General features: G+C 39.0%; 3 protein-coding genes across 3 annotated transcripts; 1 reads left to right on the top strand and 2 right to left on the bottom strand.

The window, feature by feature from the left end:
• Window positions 1–483: 483 nt before the first annotated feature.
• ttc4 (tetratricopeptide repeat domain 4) lies at window positions 484–8917 on the bottom strand. Its single transcript, XM_080031992.1, has 10 exons — window positions 8696–8917; window positions 7991–8111; window positions 6742–6903; window positions 6221–6298; window positions 5793–5917; window positions 4650–4736; window positions 3497–3744; window positions 2805–2889; window positions 2264–2346; window positions 484–757 (listed from the first exon to the last, which is right to left on the bottom strand). The coding sequence occupies exons 1-10, from the start codon at window positions 8792–8794 to the stop codon at window positions 658–660; spliced, it is 1188 nt and encodes a 395-aa protein (XP_079888118.1). The 5' UTR covers window positions 8795–8917; the 3' UTR covers window positions 484–657.
• Window positions 8918–9661: 744 nt separating this feature from the next.
• On the bottom strand, window positions 9662–13739 carry pars2 (prolyl-tRNA synthetase 2, mitochondrial). The gene is made up of 4 exons (XM_080033431.1): window positions 13600–13739; window positions 12303–12763; window positions 11277–11522; window positions 9662–10726 (listed from the first exon to the last, which is right to left on the bottom strand). Exons 2-4 carry the CDS (start codon window positions 12741–12743, stop codon window positions 9845–9847), a joined length of 1569 nt encoding a protein of 522 aa, XP_079889557.1. The 5' UTR covers window positions 12744–12763; window positions 13600–13739; the 3' UTR covers window positions 9662–9844.
• A 5018-nt stretch (window positions 13740–18757) lies between these two features.
• Window positions 18758–22053, top strand: insl5a (insulin-like 5a; the record flags this gene model as incomplete). The annotated part of the gene is made up of 2 exons (XM_080033441.1): window positions 18758–18929; window positions 21905–22053. 2 exons carry the CDS (start codon window positions 18758–18760, stop codon window positions 22051–22053), a joined length of 321 nt encoding a protein of 106 aa, XP_079889567.1.
• Window positions 22054–23924: the final 1871 nt, after the last annotated feature.

The following is a 23924-nucleotide window of genomic DNA, read 5'->3' on the forward strand; positions in this document are numbered from 1 at the left end:
ACATTTACATACATTTTGCACAGTTGTGACATCACAACTGTACAAAATGTAAGGTTAGACAGTGAGACCATAAAACACTCTTTCTCCCCTTTCTCAGGTTAGGAAGGACTGATTTCTAAAATGTTTGCACATCTATACTACATAGGATATCAGAGTTCAATACACCTTCATATTCCCACTGGTGAAGTAGGTCTTTAACATTGAAAAGTAGTTTGCAAAATCACACGGTGTGCAAACCTAAGAACTTGAATGCATTAGTGGACGCCGCGGAAAGTGTCAACACATTACTATTTACTATTATGTAACTATAATGTATTATTTTGTCTGCAAGTCCTGTGGGTGGGTGGTATGAAGGTCCGTCTCATGTCTTTGTTATTGTTGCTCCTATGTACATGTATGTATTTTATAAATCAAGAAAATTTTGATCAAAAAACAAACAAACGCTGTTTTAAAATCTGAAGTTTATATTTGTACAGACAGAAACACAATGCATCCACATGGATTACTTTCAGAAATCTCATTCGTTTCCAACTCAATTATATTGATATTTTATTGTCCTGCTCTTTTGGCCATAAGAGACATAGTAAAACATTATTTGTCCTTTTTATTCGAGAACATAGCCAGTCTCTTTTTTAGTGCATTTGAAGGCTGATGTTTTCACAATCCTCGTATTTTCTTTCCCGTTAAATACTGCTTCCAGAATGCGGAGCCTTTCACCAGCACGATGAAGCTGGGAGAACCCGCCTTCACAAAACACCTGGTAACAGAGCAGAGAATACAGGGGATCAGCGAGTAGATTTGAAGGAAGTGAAAGTCAAGGAAGTTACTGTACAAATAAAATGGTACAAAAATGTTCTCTAACAGTCAGATAATATCCTCCGAGATATACAGGTACATTCCTCAGCTGTGTCTTTGTGTATAATAATAATAATAATAATAATAATAATAATAATAATAATAATAATAATAATAATAATATTATTAATAATAATAATAATAATAATAATAATAATACTAATAATAATAATAATAATAATAATAATGACGATGATGATAATAATAATAATACTAATAATAATAATATTAATAATACTAATAATAATAATATATTTTATTTAAATATATATTTCTCGGCACTCAAGGCCCGCCTTCACACCGAGAATACAGGGGATCAGGAAGTATAGGTGTTAAAGGAATAGTTCAACATCTTTAATTTTGAACTTTTTGCCTCGCTCAAGAAAAGGCGACAGAGACCGTTCCTTTAACTGTGAATGCATTTTTGATGAAGACATGGGCCAAGGTCTCTCATCCAGGTTAGCTTAGCTCAAACAGTGGTACTTAAGGGGAGTGGGTCAACAACATATAAACTTAACAACATCACTAAACTAAAAGCTCCTGTGTGCTTGTAGGGACTTGTTTATTTACCACGTAATGTTGCACTACACCTATTTACACTTTATGTCATTTTAGAATCACATACATACTGGAAGGAAACAAGGGAGTGCCTGGGAAGTCTCTCAAAATGTAAACTAACTTCACTGCGGTGTCGGACAGACCTTTGCCCATTTCTTCATCAAAAATGTACGCACAGTTGGGCGCTCCGGTGGCTCCGGCCTTCGTTGCAGTGGTCGCGGGTTCAAATCTGACCCGTGGACCTTTACTGCAGGTCATCCCCTCTCTCTCTCTCTGTCTCCCCATTTCAACTCTGTACTATCTAATAAAGCTTGAAAATGCCAAAAAAGTATCTTAAAAAAAAAATTACGCACAGTAACAGGAACGGTTTTCTGGCGCCTTTTCTTGAGGCAAAAAGCTCATAATTTTAAAAGTTGAACCTATTCCTTTAAGGAAGTCGAAGTCAAGGAAGCAAGTATAAGGAAACCATGACACTGTGGTACAAAAATGTAATCTAATCCTAAAGATAATATCCTCAAAGATATACAGTTCATTCCTAAGCTTTATCTATGACTGGCGACATACTACTGAGGCTACCACTCTACAAACTCAAATATCAATAAGGCGAAACACTGCTAGGCAAAAACATTTTTTTTTTCAATCACTCACTGGTCAATTTTAAGATTTTTGTCTCATTTGCTTCCATGCCATACTAGTATAGTACTTCTTTCATACTAGAATAAATAAGGTTGAAATATCCATTACAAGAAAATAACGGACACGTGGCTTGCAAATTTAAATCAGGAATTCTTGGTGGTGTATGTTGTACATCTAAATTAACTCATGGTGTCCTTTATCTCAGTACATGTACCTTTTATGCTGCAACACTTTTAAAAGCGTCAACTCTGGCTTGATCTGGTAGAGTGTCTCCTTCTCCTCATCTTCAAAGTACAGCTGGAAAGGAAAGGTCAAATGGGGTCAAATAGGATTTTTAAAAATCCATTACATTTATTTGTATTGTTGATATATCTGCCATGTTTTTTTTTCAATGACTGGTGTGATGATTGTTAACTTGATGGTTTATTTTGGGTAATTTATCCAGTTCATTCAGAACAGCTGTATCTTAACAAAAAGGACACACACACACACACACACACACACACACACACACACACACACACACACACACACACACACACACACACACACACACACACACACACACACACACACACACACACACACACACAGTAAAAATGTATATATAATGTCTTCCCCGGGTCTGTGCTGTTGTTAAATTCTGACTATTGCTTGTGGGGAACAGTTCAAATGATATTATTTGTATGTTATATTTTAGCCTAATCTGTTCTCCTTACGAGCGACCTTTAACATCATGTCTATAACACACAGACCTGTAGATTCTGTGGAGAGTACTTTCTGTCTTCGTCCCAAGGAGGAAGTTCTTCTCCAAACATGACGCTCAGGTGATCCATGAAACTGGAACAAAGCAATAGATAAAGATAGTATGTTGCTTGAAAATCAAACAAATGCAAATAAAGTTAACTTATGAACTGGTTTCAAATCCAAAGAAGTGCAATGAGCAATGAGTTGTATTATTACATCTTTAAAAATCTCTATTAATGAGTTAACGCTGACAGCCTTAAAGGTGCAGTGTGTAATATGACATCATCAAGAAAGTTCTACAAAGTTCTAGAATGCAACACTCCCTGGGTAACCCCACCCCTTTCGAATAATAACAGAAGCTACAGTGGCCTTCAAGGACAAGAACAATTCTACATTTTAAACAATGCACCTGATGACACTCCAACTATGACACTTTCAAGATGGCGACACTAGGCCTTGGTCCAAGATATGCAGAAATATGGACATATATGAGACCCTTTCTAAGGGGGAAAAAATAATTCAATTTTCAGCTATTATGCACTAAATTAAATGTACTTATGGATATTATAATTACTTTCTACAAAATCTGCTAGAAAGTAAAAACAAAAATTCTACACACTGCAGCTTTAATAGAATTACAACAAATGAAGATGAACGAATGAAGACAATATAATAAAAGATAATTTAAAAAAAAGTTTACCAGTTGGTCTCACAGAAGGCGGAGATGAAGTCACTCTGCTGGTGCTCGGGATAGAGGAAGAGAACGGGCCAGTGCAGGGCGCCCTCTGGGTCCAGGAACACCTGAGCCCCCGTTGCATCATGGGAACTCAGCCCGTCTAGCGCCAGCTCCGAGATCGCTAATGACGAACGTTTAACCTCATCGTCTTCCTCACTGTCTGAACCTCGTCGACTGGAATTCACGGGCCGGTACAGCTTGATGCCTCGCTCCTGTAGTCAATGAACAAGAGAGAGGCAGCAAGACAACAAGAGAGAGGCAGCAAGACAACAAGAGAGAGGCAGCAAGACAACAAGAGAGAGGCAGCAAGACAACAAGAGAGAGGCAGCAAGACAACAAGAGAGAGGCAGCAAGACAACAAGAGAGGAGAAGCAGCTTTTAGTTTTTACACACCAAATATCTGGAAACAAACTCCCAGAGAACTTGAGGTCTGCTGCAACTCTCAGCTCTTTTAAATCAAGACTGAAGATGTTTCTGTTTCCCATTTTAACCTGTTTTTTTTTTGTTTTTTTTAAATGTTCCATTTCTATTCATTCGCTTTTAAATGTTTTATTTCTATTCATTCATTGTGTAAATATTACTTTATTGTAACTGTCCACTTGTTTAATTTATTTTATTGTTTATTATTGCTTTTTTTTTATTATTTACTTGTTCGAAATAAAAACAAATTCAATTCAATTCAATTCAATTCGCTTTTCTAATGTGTATTGTGTATGTTAATCTTGCTCCTGTAAAGCACTTTGAATGGCCTTGTGTCTGAATTGTGCTACAGACATAAACTTGCCTTGCCTTGCCTTACACACATTATTATACCATGAGTAATGTAATAAGTTGTTGTTGTTTTACACTCAGCATAAACCAGTTATCACATTATGGCTCTTCACAAGAAGACACAAAATGTATCTTATGCACTAAGATTACATAAATACGTGTATTGCTCTGTTTATGTGCGCTGTTTGTGCACACTGTCTGTTATGTTTTTGTTGTTGTGCTTGTCTATGCTGTAAAGATAACAACAATCCAATAAAAATATGTTTGAAAAAAAGAAATATATATAAATATGTGTAAGCAAAGCTGGAGTTAAGTTTTGTCTTCCAGTTTGAACTAGGATTCTTACCATGATGGCCGCCAGCAGAGCCTCTTTCTCACCCTGAAGCTTCTTCTCTTTAGACTTGGCTTTCCTGGAATCTCTCTCTGCCGCTCTCTGACACACAAAGGAAACACACACACACACACACACACACACAGACACACACACACACACACACACAGACACACAGACACACGCACACAAGGCAATTTCACACCTGCCTTGTTTGGTTACATTGAAATAAACACTAGGTAGATTGTTTCCACCTTTGCTGCAGGTTTCCACTGCGCAGGTCAGAACACAGCAATCGTATCCTGGTGCACGCCATAAGCGGACCAAACAAGCGTACCCAGACCGTGTTGAAGAGTTGGTCTCAGTACGCTTCCAAAGAAACGCTAGTGCGGTCCGTTTGTGGTGTGAACGTGAGCGGACTGGATCCGACCCAACTGCAGAAAGGACTGTTCCTATATACAGGTGATACTCATATTTTTAGAATATCATGGAAAATGAATTGGAATTGAGGCAAGAATTCATGCAAAAGGGGCCCAAACCAAGTACTGATTACATATCGATGAATATACTTTATATAGGGCCGACATTTCTGTATTTAAAATCCCCTTTTTATTTATTTTTATGTAATATTAAAATTTTCTGAGATTTTGAATGTTCATAAGCTGTAAGCCATAATAAATTAAATTATAACAAACGAAGGCTTGAAATATCTCACTTTGCATGTGATGTGTCTATATAATATTTTAGTTTCACGTTTTATGTTGAATTACTGAAATAAATGAACTTTTGCACGATATTCTAATTTTTTCGAGTTTCACCTGTATGCTGTATTTTTCTCACAGTCAGCTTCGCATTATGGCTTCCACATGGCAGTTTGAATACATCCTCAAACCTCCATCATGGATACCTATTTCCCTCTTGTCTGATAGAGACGGAGAGAGATAGAGAGACAGAGAGAGGGAGAGAGAGAGAGGTACAAAGAGAGAGAGAGAGGGAGAGAGAGAGAGAGAGGGACAGAGAGAGAGAGAGGGACAGAGAGAGGGAGAGAGAGAGAGGTACAGAGAGAGAGAGAGGGAGGGAGAGACACAGAGAGAGAGAGAGAGAGAGTAGGAGAGGGACAGAGAGAGAGCTACCTATTTCACTCTTTACTGACTGTACCTTGAGTTTATCAGCGGAGGCTCTGAGCTCCAGCAGCGTCTTGTCTGTGGGATTGGCCTTCAGTCCGTCGTCACACCACTGCAGCGCCGAGGTGAAGTGACGCAGCGCAACATGACACTGGATACCTGCACGAACACACACACACACGCATGAGCAGACACACACACACACACACACACACACACACACACACACACACACACACACACACAGTACATAGATAGAAGATATTCTGATTATTAAAAACACACATTTATCTTTATATTTTAGGTCAAGGTTCTACTGCCAGCAAAATGTTTTTTTTTTTTTTTTTACTTTTTTTTTTAAATTATTTGCATTTAAAATGTACAGAATGACAAATATAACAAACACATACAGTGCAGGGAGAGACAGTTAAACCTAGTGGGCTTATTGGAAGCCTAACATACCTCTGATCAAGGCTTTAAGATGGTCTGGTTTGAGCTTCCTTGCAGCTACAGCATCTTGCAACGCAGAACGCATGTTACCTGTACAAGATACATTTTAAAAAATTAGGATGAATTTAGGCAAAAAAAAAAATTGTTATGCAGATGTTTTTAAATGTAAATACAACAATTTGTAATATAGATGGAAAGATTCCTTTATAGCCATTGCACAATTAAATTAAGTAGCAATCCTGATGATGCATACACACATAACAGACAGCAATTCTAAATATACTGGTAATAAACAGAAAAGAGTATAATATATATAATACATATAATAGAAAATAAGTAGGCAATGTGTATTTATTTTGCCGTTAACATCTGTTCTATCTATTTATCTATCTATCTATCTATCTATCTATCTATCTATCTATCTATCTATCTATCTATCTATCTATCTATCTATCCATCCATCCATCTATCTATCTATCCATCCATCCATCCATCCATCCATCACTACCAGCATGTAACTGAATGCCTCTCACCCAGGTAGTATTGTGCTGCAGCCCGGTTGGTGAGCAGAATGACGTTGAGCTCTCTGTCGCCACATTTCCTCTTCAGCCCGGCGCTGTAGGAGAGAACAGCCTTCTGGTAGCTCTTCTCTTTGAAGAACGCATTACCCTCGTCCTTCAGCACCTGTGCCATCTCTGGGGAAGAAAGAATGAGGGAGGTTACAGTGGTAGGCATATGAAAGCTTTTCTTAAATCCTCTGTTCCATAATGTTCACTGATGTATAAATATAAATAAAGGAATACTGCTTCATCGTTTTTGATCATGCTGTTTTTAAGTGACTTTGAATGACTGTTCTTATGTATATATACAGATTATTAGTAGTAGTAAAGTATTATTTTTTCGTCCGTTCTGACTTCAATGCTTTGAAATGCTTTTCTGTTAGTTAATCTTGGAGAAAAAAAATGGTGGGCTAAACACTATATTATAAAATGTTCTTATTATTATTGTCTATGTTCATTTTATGTCTATTTTGAACGCTTTACCCTCGTCCTTCAGGGCCTGTGCGATCTCTGGGGAAGAAAGAATGAGGCAAGTTCAAAGCATTTTCAAGTTTTGATAGTACAGAGTTGGAATGGGGGGGGAAGAGAGAGAGAGAGAGAGAGAGAGAGAGAGAGAGAGAGAGAGAGAGAGAGAGAGAGAGAGGGGGATGACCTGCAGTAAAGGTCCACGAGTCGGATTTGAACCCGCGACCACTGCAACAAAGGCCGGGGCCAATATTGTACGCGCTCTATCCACCATGCCACAGCAAGTTAAACTTTAACATTAACAGTGATATAGAAAAGCTGTTTTCACTGACGACAAGGAATGTACTCCATTTAAAGGTGCAGTCAGTGATTCTGGACAATAGTTGTTGTCAAAATCACTTTTTGTCAAAATCAGTGAATATCTCCTCACGATCTGCTACCTGTCCGTATTGTGCCCAGGCTCTGTAAACTGGTATGTAAACAAAGCCGGGGGCCCAAAATAGCCAGCCACATGCCCATTTACAGAGCCCAGGCTGTGTATTAACACTGGAATTGTTTTTCAGCGCGCGCGCGCGCACACGCACACCCACACCCACACCCACACACACACACACACACACACACACACACACACACACACACACACACACACACACACACACACACGACATGTATCAGATCATGAGGAGATATTCACTGATTTTGACAACAAGAGTTCTCCATGAATCCCTGACCAGCCTGTGGTGCCTTCACTGACCTAGTGGGTCACTGTCTTCATCATTTATGATGGCCTTCAGACAGGCCACCTCTGGGTATTCCTTTGGGTTGAAGTCTTCAGAAGGGGCCGTCTTCATGAACATGGGGATTTTATTAAACTCCTGAATGGGATAAAAACATGGACAAAACAATAACGTTTCAAGTTTCAAGAATTCCCTTTACTGTGAGAAGGAACATTCAAATATTAATGTTCCATAGTCAAGACTTGAGTTTCCCAACACACTGAGACACACCAACGTGTAGTTCAAAGACCATCGTTTATACATATTTCCTGTTTGTCTATGTGTGGACATAACAACATGAAGCCTTTTGAAAAGTTGAATTAGGCCTAATGTGTGGAAATATCTTGAACATACATACAGCTCCGGAAAAAATTGAGACCAGTCTGGATTTTTCTCAAATCTTCATCTTTGAATTACTAACTGGAAATGCTCATAATGACAGTATTCTTATTGTGAATTTGGTAGAAATGTTGTCAGTAGTTTATAGAATAAAACCAAAATTTTCATTCTACTCAAACATGCCTATCAATAGTAAAACGAGAGACATTTGAACATTTGGAGTCGTCTCTTATTGTTTTCCAGAGCTGTAGTTACGCTATACCTTTCAACAACAACATTGAATTAAACAGCTCATTCTTCGTATTAAAACATTGTGGCTACACAGTTAATAGTATCATTCTTACCTCTTCCCAGTTATTTTCACTGAAGCCTTTTTCATATCTTTCGCTCTTGAATTTGTCGTAGAATTCGTCAAAGCCGTCATCGCTGTCATAGTCCGCCATCTCTCAAAGACTGTTTTGTTTACAATCCAAATATAAGATGTTATATTAGATCCGGCATACACAGCTGTAAATAATGCTGTTTATTCTCGCTGTCACACCACTTCTTGTTTACACATGTACACTATGTACACACGGCGGTGCAACGGGGATAAGGGTCCGTGCGGAAACAGAGTACCGGTGTTACAACGAGTTATGTCCCACCACAGCTAAAAGGGAAACTACGCGGCATATATTTAAGTTAGTTTTTTTTAAATGCAGAAAAATCCATTGGCGGTGTTATATTCACTCTGTCAAATAAAAGATGTGTTGGTTAAAACGATTTGGTCAATTCAATGTGTCATTACGGAGTGTTAAAGTGTGCATGTATTATTATAGAACAGTGATTCAATTAAGAAATAAACCAAATACTCAATAAAAAAATATATACATATATATAGGGCAGGCTATTAATTTTTTTTTAAATATCATTTGTGTTTTCTTTGATTTGTTTATCATGTCTAAACATTTTTAAAGGTGGTTGTCGTTTTTTAATAGCTTAATACTTCACTGTAATTAGGAAGGAAACATGAAAAGTGCTTTTAACTACTCCACAAAAGTACATAGTCATTACTTCTATTCACCTCTGTCTGCTTATAGTTTTATTGGCATGGGAAAACGAAAGGCTTGTGTATAATATATCATAGTGAACAAATAAAGTGTAATATCCTTTGGTCCATTTTAAGTTTTTCTCCACTAGTATGTAAATTTAAAATAAATTAAAAGCTTTAGAATTTTTTTGAAACAATGACAAACACACAGTCACGACAAAATTTACAAAACACACAAGTATTTTTTTTAATTATTTATTAACTTTTTATGTATCCGTCACCTCCCAGAATGCATCATTCACATGGATTGATTGATTCAATTTATTTCAGACATATCACAAAACAAAAATGAAAAGCATGAAAATACAATAAACAAATGGCAAAAAAAACATGTAACTTACACGTTGTTCTAAATGACAAAGAACACACTCGCATAACATTTCATAACACCCACAGTCTTTATTCATACAGTTTCCACCCTTCCCAGTAGATCCAACAATCCCTCTTTGCTGAGAAACATGGTCTCGCCCGTCTGTTGACAAATCACCTCAAACTTTGGCATTTCTTCCAGCGCTCCCTTGCCTACTACAACCACATACGGATAGCCTAGCCTGTTAGCATCTTTCAGCCTCTTTCCAATGGTCATTTGAGTGCGATCATCCAGTACAACTTCACCTCTCAAACGGGGCAAAGTCTCACCCAAAGTAGAGACCAGTTCTTCGGCCAAAACTGTCGCTTCGTCCGATTTACTGCCCTTTTTGGGGGGTAAAACACACACCTGGTAAGGGGCTAGAAGGCCTGGCCAACGGATTCCCTCTTCCGTTGACAGCACTTCAATGGCGGCTGCTAGAATCCGCGTCACCCCAAGACCATAGCACCCCATCTCGGCTACACTAGGCTTGTTTTGGGCGTTGCTGAAAGTGGCATTGAATATTTGGGAGTATTTTTTCCCCAGGTAAAACGTATGACCGACTTCTATACCCTTCGATTCCACCAGTGTTCCAGTGTTGCATTTTGGGCAGTCCGTTGCGTCTGACGTCATTGTTTCTACGTTAGCGGAAAAGGAGCAGTTCCCGCAGACCAGTAGCCTGTCTTCGCCGATTTCCGCCGGTAGTTGGAACTCGTGGGAGAGCGTACCGCCGATGTTTCCCGCGTCCGCTTGCACCTGAACACACCGCAGACCGAGCCGGGAGAATAGCCGTGTGTAAGCCTCACACACTGACTCGTAGGTCTGGTGAGCGGCTGCTTCACTCACGTCGAACGAGTACATGTCCTTCATGTAGAACTCACGCCCTCGCAGCAGACCGTACTTCGGCTTGGGCTCGTCTCGGAATTTGCGGGTGATCTGTTTATAAAAAGAAGAAAAGAAAGAAAAAAAAACAGTAAGAAAATAGATCTGAATACTCGACTTTGAGATTCAAGAAAAGCGCTATAAAAATACAATATATTATTATTATTTTTAGAACACAAGAACCACAGTAGGGTTGCGCAGTATCCAGATTTTGATACCTTTAAATATTCCACAAATTCTACCCTGGTACAAGTTGTCAAATATCTGTTGTCAAATATCTATTTCTACTTCAGCTGTAGCCTATTTGTTAAAGTTTCTAAACCTACATTTTACCAGATTACCTTTGCCTGATACTCATTTTTACTGAACAGCATTTGAACACATCACAATGTTACTGAATGCAGCCTACGTTCCAAACGAAGTACACAAACTAAATCACTGCATGTCCGTTAACATGTCAAGATGTTTGAGCTCCTTTCTTATATTAAAGATACTATACATATAATAAAGAATTCTTGGGGCCCTATTTATTTGCGTTGGCCATCTTTTCTTTATAATTATGTCATTACAACAGTTACACTAGTGGCCACAAAGGGAATTGTACCTGATAGAGAAGCAGAGGCAGCTGTCTGTAGGATAGTGTGGTCTGGTGAGCGACCAGTGTAGTGACAGCCTCCTCGTGTGTGGGGGCCAGGCAGTAGTCGGCCCCGTGTCTGTCCTTTAGTCTGAGCAGCTCCTTCCCCATCAGATCCCAGCGATCACTGGCCTTCCACAGCTCAGCAGAGCACAGGCTGGGCATGTCCAGCTTCTGACCTCCAATACACTGCATCTCCTGGTCTATTACTCTCATCTGGGGGGTTAGAAAAGGAAGTTATTATATTTGTAGGATCGAAAATTAGAATATTTACACTTAGATATGAATCGTGGATCATCTCACAATGATTCAAATGATTAACAGATTATGAGAGATGAAAACATCTATTTCTGCAATATCATTTTTATATTCCCATGAATTACTAGAACAGAACTGTGGGAGTCTCCATTCACCGAGATCTATATTAATGTTGAAAAACCATGAAAAAGGGCACCGATACACTGCATCTCCTGGTCTATTACTCTCATCTGGGGGGTTAGAAAATTAAGTTATTATATTTTAAGGATCTAAAATGAGAAGATTTGCAGTCAAATAGGCATCATGGTTTATAACACAATGATTCAAATGATTGAGAGAATATTACAGATGACAAATATATATATTTCTGCAATACTAATGTGTTTTTTTCTCATGAATTACTAAACTATTTTACGGGAGAGGATTGAGGGCCACGGAGAGAGAAATATAAATCAATCAATCTGAAGACAAATGACTACCTTTTCATTGATATAAGTAGTCTGCAACAATAACGTGCGACCTATAAACCATATAAACTGAAATTCCAAATGCATATGATTAATTATTTTTATTTGGATAATCATCAGCTTCCTAAATAGGAAACAGCAAAAAAAAAAAAAAAAAAAAAATCTATTCTGGTTTAATCTAGTTAAAAGGTCATAGATTATTCTCAGACAGTATTCAGCACGCTCCTAATGATGACTATAACTTTTATGTCAAAACAACCTATGATCTCACCAGTTTCTCCATGGCTCTGACAGTGGCCGGTAGGTAGTAGTAACATCCCGGGTTAGACGGGTGGATGAGTCCGGCCTGCTGCATCAGTCTCTGGCTCTTACAGGTCAGCTCTCCCTGCAGCCGCGTGTCTGGGCCCACGTCACGCAGGTTGGAGGGCTGGTACAGACGGGACACTAACAGGGCGGGGGGTCTGCGGCTAGTGGGCCGAGTGTGTGTGGAGCTAGTGTGTGTGTGTGTGGAGGAGGCAGTGTGTGTGCTAGTGGGTCTAGTGTGTGTGGAGCTAGTGTGTGTGCTAGTGGGTCTGGTGTGTGTGTTAGAGGCAGGAGAAGCAGTGATGGCGGTCTTAACAGCACAACCCGAATGTGTCTGTCTGGGAAGCACTGAGAGTCTGGGGAGGTGCTGCAAAACTCTGGGCCAAATCTGGTTCATTATGGGCTCCATGGTAGATGGTAGATCCAGACCTTTAAGAGGAGAGAAATTATTGCAAAGTGCCACAATTACTCAATTGATAGACAATAAATGAGCAATACTTTGATCAAATTTTGTAGAAAGTAATTATAATATCCATAAGTACATTTAATTTAGTGCATAATAGCTGAATTTTTTATTTTTTTCCCCTTAGAAAGGTTCTCATAAATGGCATAATTTTCAGAATCAGAATGGATTTTATTGCCAAGAAGGGTTTTACACCAACAAGGAATTTGTCTTGGTGAATAAGGTGCATACAGTTAGACAATAAACAATGAACGAACAGTGACTATCATATATACAATACAACACAATATATAAACAAGCTGAGACATAAGTGATAAGTTAAAATAGTATACAATAGAATAAAATAAATAAAGTTCACTGTTACTTTACTTCACATATTCATACAGACATATTGGAGGATAATATTTACTTTACTGCATAAGAACTATACATTTAATTTAAGTAAAGGATGAGAACTTCTTCCACCATTGACACAAAAACACCTGATCATAGCTAGAGCTCAATTACATCACTGTAGAAGTGAACAGGTGAAGCCAAGGTCGTCACTGTTTGGGATATGTGTCAGTCTATCTAGTTATTCATTTAGTAATACGCCATATACGTGCAACACAAACGCAGAGGACTGAAAGCTGTCTGTCTGTGTAGATGACATCATTTTGAAGTGTCCACAGCAGTCACAGCTCATGTGTGAAGTCAAACCCTGCCCTGCCCTGCCCTGTCAGTTTAGCTTGGTGGCTAGCTGAGGTTAGCTTCTCTTAGTTTGCACAGACACAATCACACGCACACACAGAGCGACACTCACCGTGAGACAGCAAACCTCCGCGTGACTGTTCCCAGTAGATTATCAGAGTAAACGAGCAAAGAGAGGCATTCCTGGGAGAGTTAACTAACTGTATTATACATTGAAGGTGCCTTCAGCATGCTGTCTTCCTTAGCAACATGTCTGGGGGTTTGTCGCTGTCATGTTACACCGCCCCTACCTGCAAGGAGGGGTACAGCAGTTTCATCATAATGCAGGAGTGGAGGACGACGTATTCTGATTATACTAACTTGAGTAGCCTATAACTACAAGTAGCAGGAGTACCATTTTAAATGCAATATTTAGATATAATAATAGTTTAAAATTCACTGTGGTGGTTGATGTGCAACTATACAATCAAAACCCCATGCAGGCAGCCTACAATAAAACAGCTTTTGAATAGCTGTGGACTGTATTGACCGCTAGAGGGCATCGGTGTCAAAAAGACTATAAAGCTAAATGGTCATGAGAAGAAACCATAGGATGAAACTGTATAAATAACATGTACCGCCAGAAAAAACATGTGTTAAAAATGTTAACAATATTTTTGTTTGTTGTCATGCTTTTGGGTGTGCAGTCTGTACGTTATATTTTGTCCCTACCATTTTTTTTTTATCACAGTCACAGTAATCACCATGGCAATTACTTCTATGAGCTTCTATGAGCTTACATTGATTTCACAAATGTTCCAGCTGAAACACATTTCAATAACTGAGCCTTAAAAACTATCGGCTACAAATCAAAGTAATTTAACTTTGTTATAAGAATGACATTTATATTTTGTAATCCACTAAATGTGCATTTCTTCTATATAATTGAGCCCACTTCCAAGCCACACTGTTTTGAAACTTTATTGAAAAAAATAAAATATAAAAAAAATAGTAAATAGTACATAACAATCTATAAAATAAATATCTCTCTGAATTGAGCCCATGCACTTTCCAGCCACAGTCTGTTTGGAAACTTTATTGAGCTGAAAACAGGAAACATTTACAGTGAAAGAGAAAGGGGCAGCCGTAAACCGAGGGGGCGAAATGATGAAAACAAAACGGTCTGCAAACACATTTAACGAGTCCTTTGGTGTCGACATCACTTCATTTCCTCACAGAGTCATGTGATGTATATTTACTCACTATGGCACAGAACATAAAACCTTCTACATAATAGTATGTACACAGTTTGGCCAGTGAACACTTTCTACTGTTTTCCCACCTGTTATGTCAAACTATAAAACATCAAATTATGTTAAGTATGTTTTTATTATCAGTAAAGGGGCATTTCACCAAGCACCCTTAGATGAAAAAACAAAAAAGACAGGATTGTAACTCAGCTTTTAATATTGTATTAAGGTATAATCTTGATTTAGAATTTAGAATTTAAAATGAGAAGCATACAGACGCTTTCTCCTCAATTATACTGTTTATTTTTACTTCTCTGGTGCTCCAAGATGTCCCCGTCCCTCCATTGGTTCTTTAAGACAAAAGTTGAGTTTTTATTGAACATACTGCACTTCCACAGGGAATCTATGGCTTTTGTCGACAGTTCTGCAGTGTGTGTGTGTGTGTGTGTGTGTGTGTGTGTGTCTGTCTGTCTGTGTTAATGCACTGGTTCTGGCTTTACAGCGTTTTATGTCAACAGTTTGAAAGCATTACTCCCCCAGTCAGTCAATGACAGACAGGCGGCCCACATGGCAAACACAGCCGAGCTCAGGGTGTCTCCATGGGCCATCTCTTCTTCAAGGAAACTGTGGAGGACATTGTTCAGTCCATTGATTGAAGATGTGCACACACGCACACACACACACACACACACACACACGCACGCGCACACACACACACACACACACACACACACACACACACACACACACACACACTGATGTATTCCCTGAGCTAATTAGGTATGAGCCTGTTTTGTTAATTTATCGTGTGTCTCTTGTAAGATTTGGTCTTCAGAGAAATGGGCGACTGAATGTCTCCATGAGATACCAACAATCCTATTAGGGTGAAACCAGGTATTAAGATTAGGACGGATGTATCTGCAAACATCACAATTGCCTGTTTGGGCTTTATGCGGGATACAGAGTTTAAGAAATGTACCGTCGTAAAGATTAAGCTTTCTGGGAACTGCTCTGTAAAATATGTCTGGTATCGGGTTTGATATTCAAATATACGGTATTATATGAGTAGGTTTAGTTTCAGAATTGAGGAAGACAATGATAAAAACAGGTAAAAATAATAAAAACAAGTGTATGTCACCTCTTTTGAATTTATTTATTCATACAAAAATATATTGCTTACTTCTACTTTAAACTTCTAGTGTGATTACATGGAGTTCACTACTCCCCAACACTGCTTTTACTGATGTGAAAAATAATCTTAACTTACAATCACTGGACTTCAAAAAATCTTCACCTCAGGTAGGCTACAGTCAGGCCAAAATAATAAAAATTCCGCCATGTCATAACTGCCTGATGCTAAAATGGAAAACCCGTAGGAGCATATCTGTAATTTAATAAGAGCTAACAAATTCCCAACATAATGGGGGGAGGGCATGTGCAGCTGCTGTTCAGTTTACTAATGCCAAATGTAGTCTATAATGCACCAGTTAAATTGCAATATAAACAATGGCATTCTTGTTTCAATTCAAATTTCAGAGGCTAGATGGATAGTCAAATCTCAGTAAGACATACAGATAAAAACTTATTTTCAGTTTGTTATTTTTTTTTAACCTTTATTTATACAGGTAAATCCCATTGAGACTCTTTTTCAAGGGAGACCTGTTCCCATTCCCGCGTTACCATTCACACACACATTCATACACCGATAGCAGGCTTACTATCGACATTCACACGAGGCAAGGTGGGTGAAGTGTCTTGCCCAAGGACACAACAACCATGACACAAGTGGCAGGGCGGGAATCGAACCTCCAACCCTTTGATCATCAGCCGACCCGCTCTACCACCTGAGCCACAGTCGCCCCATTGTGACTTACCCTGGTAATAACCCTACCTATGTGTTATTTAGGGTCAATGTAAGGTCACTGTGCCGCTCCAGGCCTTTCACTCATCCATCAGACTTTATTATTAGCTTTGTAGCTTTGATTACAGCCATCGATGCACATCAGCTCCACTCACAGGAGGACCATAGACAATCCAGCTGGAAATGGGGCCAATGATCTAAGGGTTGTCGATTCGATCCCCGCCCTGCCACTTGTGTCACGGTTGTTGTGTCCTTGGGCAAGACACTTCACCCACCTTGCCTCGTGTGAATGTCGATAGTTAGCCTGCCATTGGTGTATTAACGTGTGTGTGAATGGTAACTTGTTAATGGGAACTTGGGAACAATGGGATTTACCTGTAAAATAAAGGTTAAAAAAGAAAATGCTGTTAAATAATCTAATCAGGTAAAATAGTATTGACATAGAGACATTCAGCTCTTCTTAAAAATCATTGTTAGGCAAAATATCTGTTGGAAAAACATTAGTTTGACAGCACATACAACAATAAAAAAAAAACATTTCTGAGTTTGATTATGGTTCTGAGAGGTAACATGAGAGTGAATATTGGAGCCAGATCAGCATCATAACGGTGTATGTTGGTCAGGCTAAATGAATAATACTAGTCTGCTGATGCTGCACGATAGCTTCACCTCAAGAGAATACAAAACATGACGGACAGGAGGAAGAGTTTTGTCATAAACATGTCGTAAATAATCCAAATCCAGCCAGTTACGTATGTCGGTTATATAAATATGAAAGTAGATAGTTTGCACAGATACAGGCCTTTACCTGGAAAACTGTTTGATTCTAGTAAGTATTACTGTGGCTCTCTCTCTCGTCCACTTGAGATTAAGATAGTTTTATTTCTTGGTAGGATTTGTTCCAACTCCATCAAATTGCTAAACTTGTCAATAAAGTTACTTATTTTTAATAACAAAAAATATCAATAACAAAAATTATTCTAATAATAAAATAACTCAACCTTTTGAAGTGCGATATTTTTTTTTCATTCCATTTCTTAAAAATCTAAAAACACGTGTCTGTTTTTCCTGCTACAATAGCTACGACCGCACAGCATGTCCAACTGAACATAGTATAATTTAATTGACATCCTAAGTGGGACCTCCACCACTAATGATCAAAGTGAAATGTATTTTTAAGTATCACATAAGCACCATCAGATGCCCCATAATGACCTGCATGATGTACTGTCAACATTGACTCATATGGCCCAAACTGCTTGAAGGAGTGGGCCATCAAAGTATTGTAAACACATTTGACATATGTTTGAATCACTTAGCATAGCGTGATTATCCATCTAGTTTAGTGGAGGTCGGTGCAATCACAGACTTAAGTCACATAATCATAGTGTGGCTGATGAGAATGGGCCCCGGCTAATGTGATTGTAGTTGGAGGGTTGTGAGATAAGTGTGACGGCCGCCAGTCACTCTACAAACAGGGACAGTGGGGGACGACCGGAAACATAAAAGGACTTGACTCTCATGAAAGAGTGAAGATTGTGTGTGTGTGTGTGTGTGTGTGTGTGTGTGTGTGTGTGTGAGAGAGAGAGTAGGAGAGATTGTGTGTGTGTGTGTGTGTGTGTGTGTGTGTGTGTGTGTGTGTGTGTGTGTGTGTGTGTGTGTGTGTGTGTGTGTGAGAGAGAGAGAGTGAGAATGTGTGTTTATGTATGTGAGAGAGACAGTGTGTGTGTGTGTCTATGTTTTGTGTGTGTGTGTGTGTGTGTGTGTGTGTGTGTGAGAGAGAGCGAGAGTGTGTAATGTATGTGTATGTGTGTGTGTGTGTGTGAGTTCATGTCTGTGTGTGTGTGTGAGTTCATGGCTGTGTGTGTGTGTGTGTGTGTGTGTGTGTGTGTCCATCCTTGTGTGTATGTAGGATGGGCTTAAGCACCGGTTAGAGAGTGAGTAGGTGGAGACTAAAGAGTTACTCAGCTATCGATGAAGTGAAAGCTTGGACGGGTCGCCTATATAACAACCACAATGATCGCTCCATCTTCAGAGACAACCAACCGGCAAAATACCAACAAATACTCAACAGAAAACAGCAGAGATCCTACCGCTAAGATAACCCTTCCACACACACACGCACAGGCACACACACACGCACACACACAGATTACCACACACACACTCAGGTCTCCACAATGCGCGCTCTCGTGGTGTTGCCGTTGCTGTTGTGTGCGGTGTTGCACGTGGAGCGGAGCGAGGCGGAGGTGAAGGCGGTGAAGCTCTGCGGGAGAGAGTTCCTGCGGGCGGTGGTCTACACCTGCGGAGGGTCGCGCTGGAGGAGGCTGCTGCAAGACTCAGACATGGAGGGTGAGAGGAGATTTATTCATTTTTTCATGATTTTTTATTTAATTCTTAGGCTATTTATTTTTATTGATACGTTTTTTTATTATTTATTTTATTTACATTTTAGTATCAACACAGGCTACATTCTTAGAATTGAGGTAGTGACAGTATCAACAATCTTTATTTTATTTAACATACTGCTCACTGACTCAGACATGGAGGGTGAGAGAATATTTTTTCATTACTTTTTAATTTTTTATAGTATCAACATACATTCATAGAGAATTTTTTTTTTTTTTCCATAATGACATTTTTTTAAAGTGATTTTTATTTTCGTATCAACATAGGCCTACACTCTTAGAATTGAGGTAGTAACAAGATCAAAAATATTTATTTTATTTATTTTAACATAATATAATCATAATAATAATATAGTTTTTTTTTTCATTTTTATCATAATGGAATTATTTGGTTTAAAAAATAATAATTGTTGTATCAACACACATTCATAGAATTGAGGTAGTTACAGCATCAAAATCTTTAATTCATTTTTACAACATAATATAATAAAAGTGCTAAGAATGATTATGGAAAGTTTACTCCAGTCTGCCCCAGGGCAGCTGTGGCTACTGTCGTAGTTTACCACCACCGGTATGACTGTGTGAATGAATGGAACCTGGAACCCTGTATGCGCTTTTTTTAAACCTTTATTTATACAGGTAAATCCCATTGAGTCTTAAGACTCTTTTACAAGGGAGACCTGTTTTCCTTTCCCACGTTACCATTCACACACACATTCATACACCGATAGCAGGCTAACTATCAACATTCACACGAGGCAAGGTGGGTGAAGTGTCTTGCCCAAGGACACAACAACTATGACACAGGTGGCAGGGCGGGGATCGAACCTCCAACCTTTTGATCATCGGCCGACCCGCTCTACCAACTGAGCCACAGTCGCCCCTCTCGCTTTGAGTCCTTAGGGAATAAAGCGCTATATAAATCCTATCCATTATTATTATTATTATTATTACTACTCGATGCAAGTGCTTTAGAGGTTGAGATTTTTGGTTCAGAGTATTGAAACAAACTTTTCTAATGCACTTCCAATGTGAGTGATGGGGCACTTGCTGCAACATAATAAAAAATACCTATAAACAAACAAATAAATAAAAAATCCCAGGATAAGCAACATAAAAGCAGTAGTCAGTCAGTCAGACAGACAGTGCAGTGGTTAGCAACAAGCAGCTATATGTTCTGGTTCAGGTACAGGAGGCACTCAGATATTGTGGGATGCGCCATCAATATATTTTTTTCAGAAATTCTGTTAAACTGAAACACCTTTTGTGGACATTTCTATCAAAAGGTGACGCCATCTTAGTTATCTTGTATATAATTGTTCTCTCTCATAGTCATTCATGTACAATATGTGCTTTGAAGTTACTTTCATAGACTCGGGCCCCTTCTGCCAGTGTACAGTCACATTTTGTGCACTAAACGTTTATCAAACTAAATGGGATTCATGTTTTTGAAAATCAGTGACTTGCACATTTTAATTCCTGTTCCTTGTTCTCACTAGTTTAGTATTGTTTAGGGGCCTTTTCATTCAACTAGATCACAGTGGTTCCTGGTGCATGTACTGTATAGGCTACTGTTAATGTGGCTTCAGTGCAGGGGCAGCAGGTGCACTAGCTCAGAGACATTGCCTGATGTGTGTTTCCTTATTAGGCCAGAATAGCCCACATACATATCTTGATTAAATGCTGCAGCAGTGTGTTACCAAAGGCAGGCTCTCTCTCTCTCTCTCACACACACTGTCTCTATGACTCTCTCTCCCTCCCTCTCTCTCTCTCACACTGTCTCTCCCTCTCCATCTCTCTCAATCCCTCTCTCTCTCTCTCTCTACCTCCCTCCCTCCCTCCCGCCCTCTCTCTCTCGAACTGTCTGTCACACACACAAACCCAGTTAGCCTAGCGGCCGTGCTAATTAGAAAGAGGAAAGTGACACTGGAGAAGACAAATAGCAGCGACTTAATCACTTCCGTCATTTACAGTTTCCTTGTTCAACGGGGACATGGACCTCAATTATACAAGACCGGTCTGAAAATAGTCTTTCAAACATTACATGGATAGGCAAAAGGACATTTGCATGGGACAAGTGTGTGATGATTTGATTTGTTATTATCAAACTTTTCAATTATTAGATTGAAGGAGCCCGATTACTAGACGTCCAATCTCACAGTCGAATAATTACAAAATTTGGTTATGAAAAAAGATCTTCTATTCAGGGCATATGGGGGTGCTGAAAGTCTGATTATACATGGAACTACTTGGTTGAGCCCAATAAATCATAATGCTTTACCTATTGAGGTATAATATCAACTTATTAAGAATACTGTTGATACAAATCTGAAAATAACTCAAGCGCTTTTAATCTATCACTTTAGTGTGTGTGAAGGGTAAACAATGTCACATCAAAATATATATATTTTTTTAAAGATATTTTTTTTTGGCATTTTTATGCTTTATTGATAGTGTAGAGACAGAGTTGAAATGGGGCAGAGAGGGGAGTGACATGCAGAGGACGACCGCGGGCTGGAATCGAACCCGGGTCCACTGCTGGCCGAGGCCCATGGGGAGGACGCCCTACCAACTGAGCTAAGGGCACCCCCATCAAAATAAATTCTTATGCCAATTCAAAAAGACACATTCTAATTGTGTGTTTCAGCTCCTTTGTCTGGTTTGGACAAAATGGAAGCCAATGTCACATATGAGAACATGGGGTCAATGAGTATGAATACAATTTGACAATTAGTCGACTGCAGGGCCAAAATCGACCAATCTGGTTTGACTATGTACATTCTTTGTCCGGGACCCTTAGACCAATGTAGAAGTATGTTAACACCAAGGCACCTAAGCTAGTGCATGGCAAAAAGTATAAAATATGCACCGTTATTTTGAGTGTTTTTCTGAGCTGTGGTTGTTGTTTTTCGGCCCCAGGTTTGCCCACAGCAGAGCAGAGCAGTTTGGAGACAGTGAGCGGTTTCATCCCGAGCTCTCAGCTGTCCAGACGGGACATGAACAACGTCCTGACCACCGTGTGCTGCCAGGTGGGCTGCCGGAAGAGTGACCTCACCTTCCTCTGCTGAAACCCAAACACCTCTCTAGCCTGTATCTCATTCTACAAGTGACTTAACATGACTCTGTTCTCTCACATGTTGCCTTTACTAGAGAACAAATCTGAATAAAAACTGCTGGTTTAAAAACAACACAATCGCTCTATATTGTATTAATGCTTTTCCTTTTTAAATTAGTATTTTTTACAATTGATTTTGAAATGTTGGTGAGTTTTTGAATTTAACTCGTAAGGTTTGTAGGATTTGATTGTGGACCATGTTAATTAAAACTTATGCATATTATTTTCCATTTCTACCAAGTATGTTCTGAAAAACGACAATTCCCTTTTACCCACTGTACCTTTAAGGGCTCAACAAAGTTGGTCTAAAGCAGGGGTGTCCAAACTACGGCCCGCGGGCCGCCCGCTTTTTAAAAAAAAAAAACATTTTTTTTTTTTTGCATTTCTTAGTTAACCCACTAGTGCAGGGTGTCAAAACGGATTGATTGGCCCTTGGCACATTTTAAAAATATAATGTAATATGGCCCTTTTAATTTTTAAATAATCTAAATGCACTCATTATATTACAGAGAAATATGTCCCATAAAAGAAAAAGAGCACCAAGGCCATCCCAGAGGATCCTGCATAATATTTTAATTTAAATTAATATTATCATGGAAAATCCACGTGTCCTTCTCCAATAGCTTCTAATTCATCTGACACAGTGTTTACATTTTTTTTCATACAAAATTCTTCAGCTTTAGCCTCTTAATTTCCCTCTCACAGTGCACCAGATTCATGCATTTCACTTTAAAAACTTAAAAAAATCTCCCGGGGGGACATACCCCCGGACCCCCCTTGGAGGGGCGGGATCTCGGCTGGCTACTATTTTCACCAAGCTGGACATTAGACGTAAAAGCAGAAAACACTGGGTGTATTAATGGCATTTAACAAGAGGGGGGATGTATCTTTTTAATGTGCAAGTAAAGTGTTGCCGTGAAGAAGGATTACAATTTACGAAGACACTATGAAACTAAACATCAGAGCAGCTACATGTCCTGATAAATGTGTTATTTTTGCAAAGTGGCCCGGCCCTTCGTAGATTTTTCTGTATGTGGCCCTCAGTGAAAAAAGTTTGGACACCCCTGGTCTAAAGGCATCCTTATAGCCATGCTGCTAGTGCACCTTAAAATTAATAGTTCTACATTTGACATTTTTAGCCTTTTGTCTCACTCTCCGGCTCAAGAAAAGGTGATACAAACCGTTTCGTAAAAAAGCTTAACATTTAAGATGTTGAACTATTAATTTACAAAGTCAAAGAAATATACAATACTCTTAATGTATTCAAGAGAAAAACAAAATCATACAGAATGACATCGTACAATAACTTCAAACCCAGGCTTATCCAGTTATAACTTTTATTGGTTTTGGAAAGAAGCAAACTAAGTTTCTCAGTTGATCTCAGCAATCGTTATGTTACTGTCCAAACAGCTTTGCACATTGTGTTTTGAGGTTAACGGTACAGAACCAAAAAAAGCATTCTGGCTTACAGCACACATAACACACGCTCCCCTGCTCTCTCCTCTCAACATTAACACAGGTAACTGACACTCAGACACAACCATGTCATTTCAGTACTATCTATCCTGGTAAAAAGATGCCCCCACCTTTTACTGCATGCTCCACATGCAATAATGACACATTCAACACAGAAATTAAAAATTTGGAAAAATACAGATTTTGTTCCATTTTCTTTAAAAACTAGATCAAAGAATAACCTAGCAAATACTCGACTGAGTGTGTGTTTTTATACTGTAACATGCCTTCCAATCTGAAAGACATGGAGCCTGTAGTGTTACTGGTCATTTAAATAAACAATGTCTGATGAGAGATGTGTATGGTGGG

The sequence above is a fragment of the Ammodytes marinus genome, assembly GCF_949987685.1.
Source record: "Ammodytes marinus genome assembly, chromosome: 8".
NCBI lineage: Eukaryota > Metazoa > Chordata > Actinopteri > Uranoscopiformes > Ammodytidae > Ammodytes > Ammodytes marinus.

Bases quoted from the DNA above. Each gene is read 5' to 3' on its own strand.
- pars2 (XM_080033431.1), bottom strand. From the start codon at position 12,743: ATGGAGCCCATAATGAACCAGATTTGGCCCAGAGTTTTGCAGCACCTC. The intron at 11,523-12,302 runs GTGAGATCATAG...CTAACCCCCCAG, and splicing joins TCAGAGCCATGGAGAAACTG to ATGAGAGTAATAGACCAGGA. The intron at 10,727-11,276 runs GTACAATTCCCT...TTTTATAAACAG, and splicing joins TGCCTCTGCTTCTCTATCAG to ATCACCCGCAAATTCCGAGA.
- ttc4 (XM_080031992.1), bottom strand. From the start codon at position 8,794: ATGGCGGACTATGACAGCGATGACGGCTTTGACGAATTCTACGACAAA. The intron at 2,347-2,804 runs GTCTGTGTGTTA...TTTCCTTTCCAG, and splicing joins ACTCTCCACAGAATCTACAG to CTGTACTTTGAAGATGAGGA. The intron at 758-2,263 runs GTACATGTACTG...CTCTGTTACCAG, and splicing joins AAAGTGTTGCAGCATAAAAG to GTGTTTTGTGAAGGCGGGTT.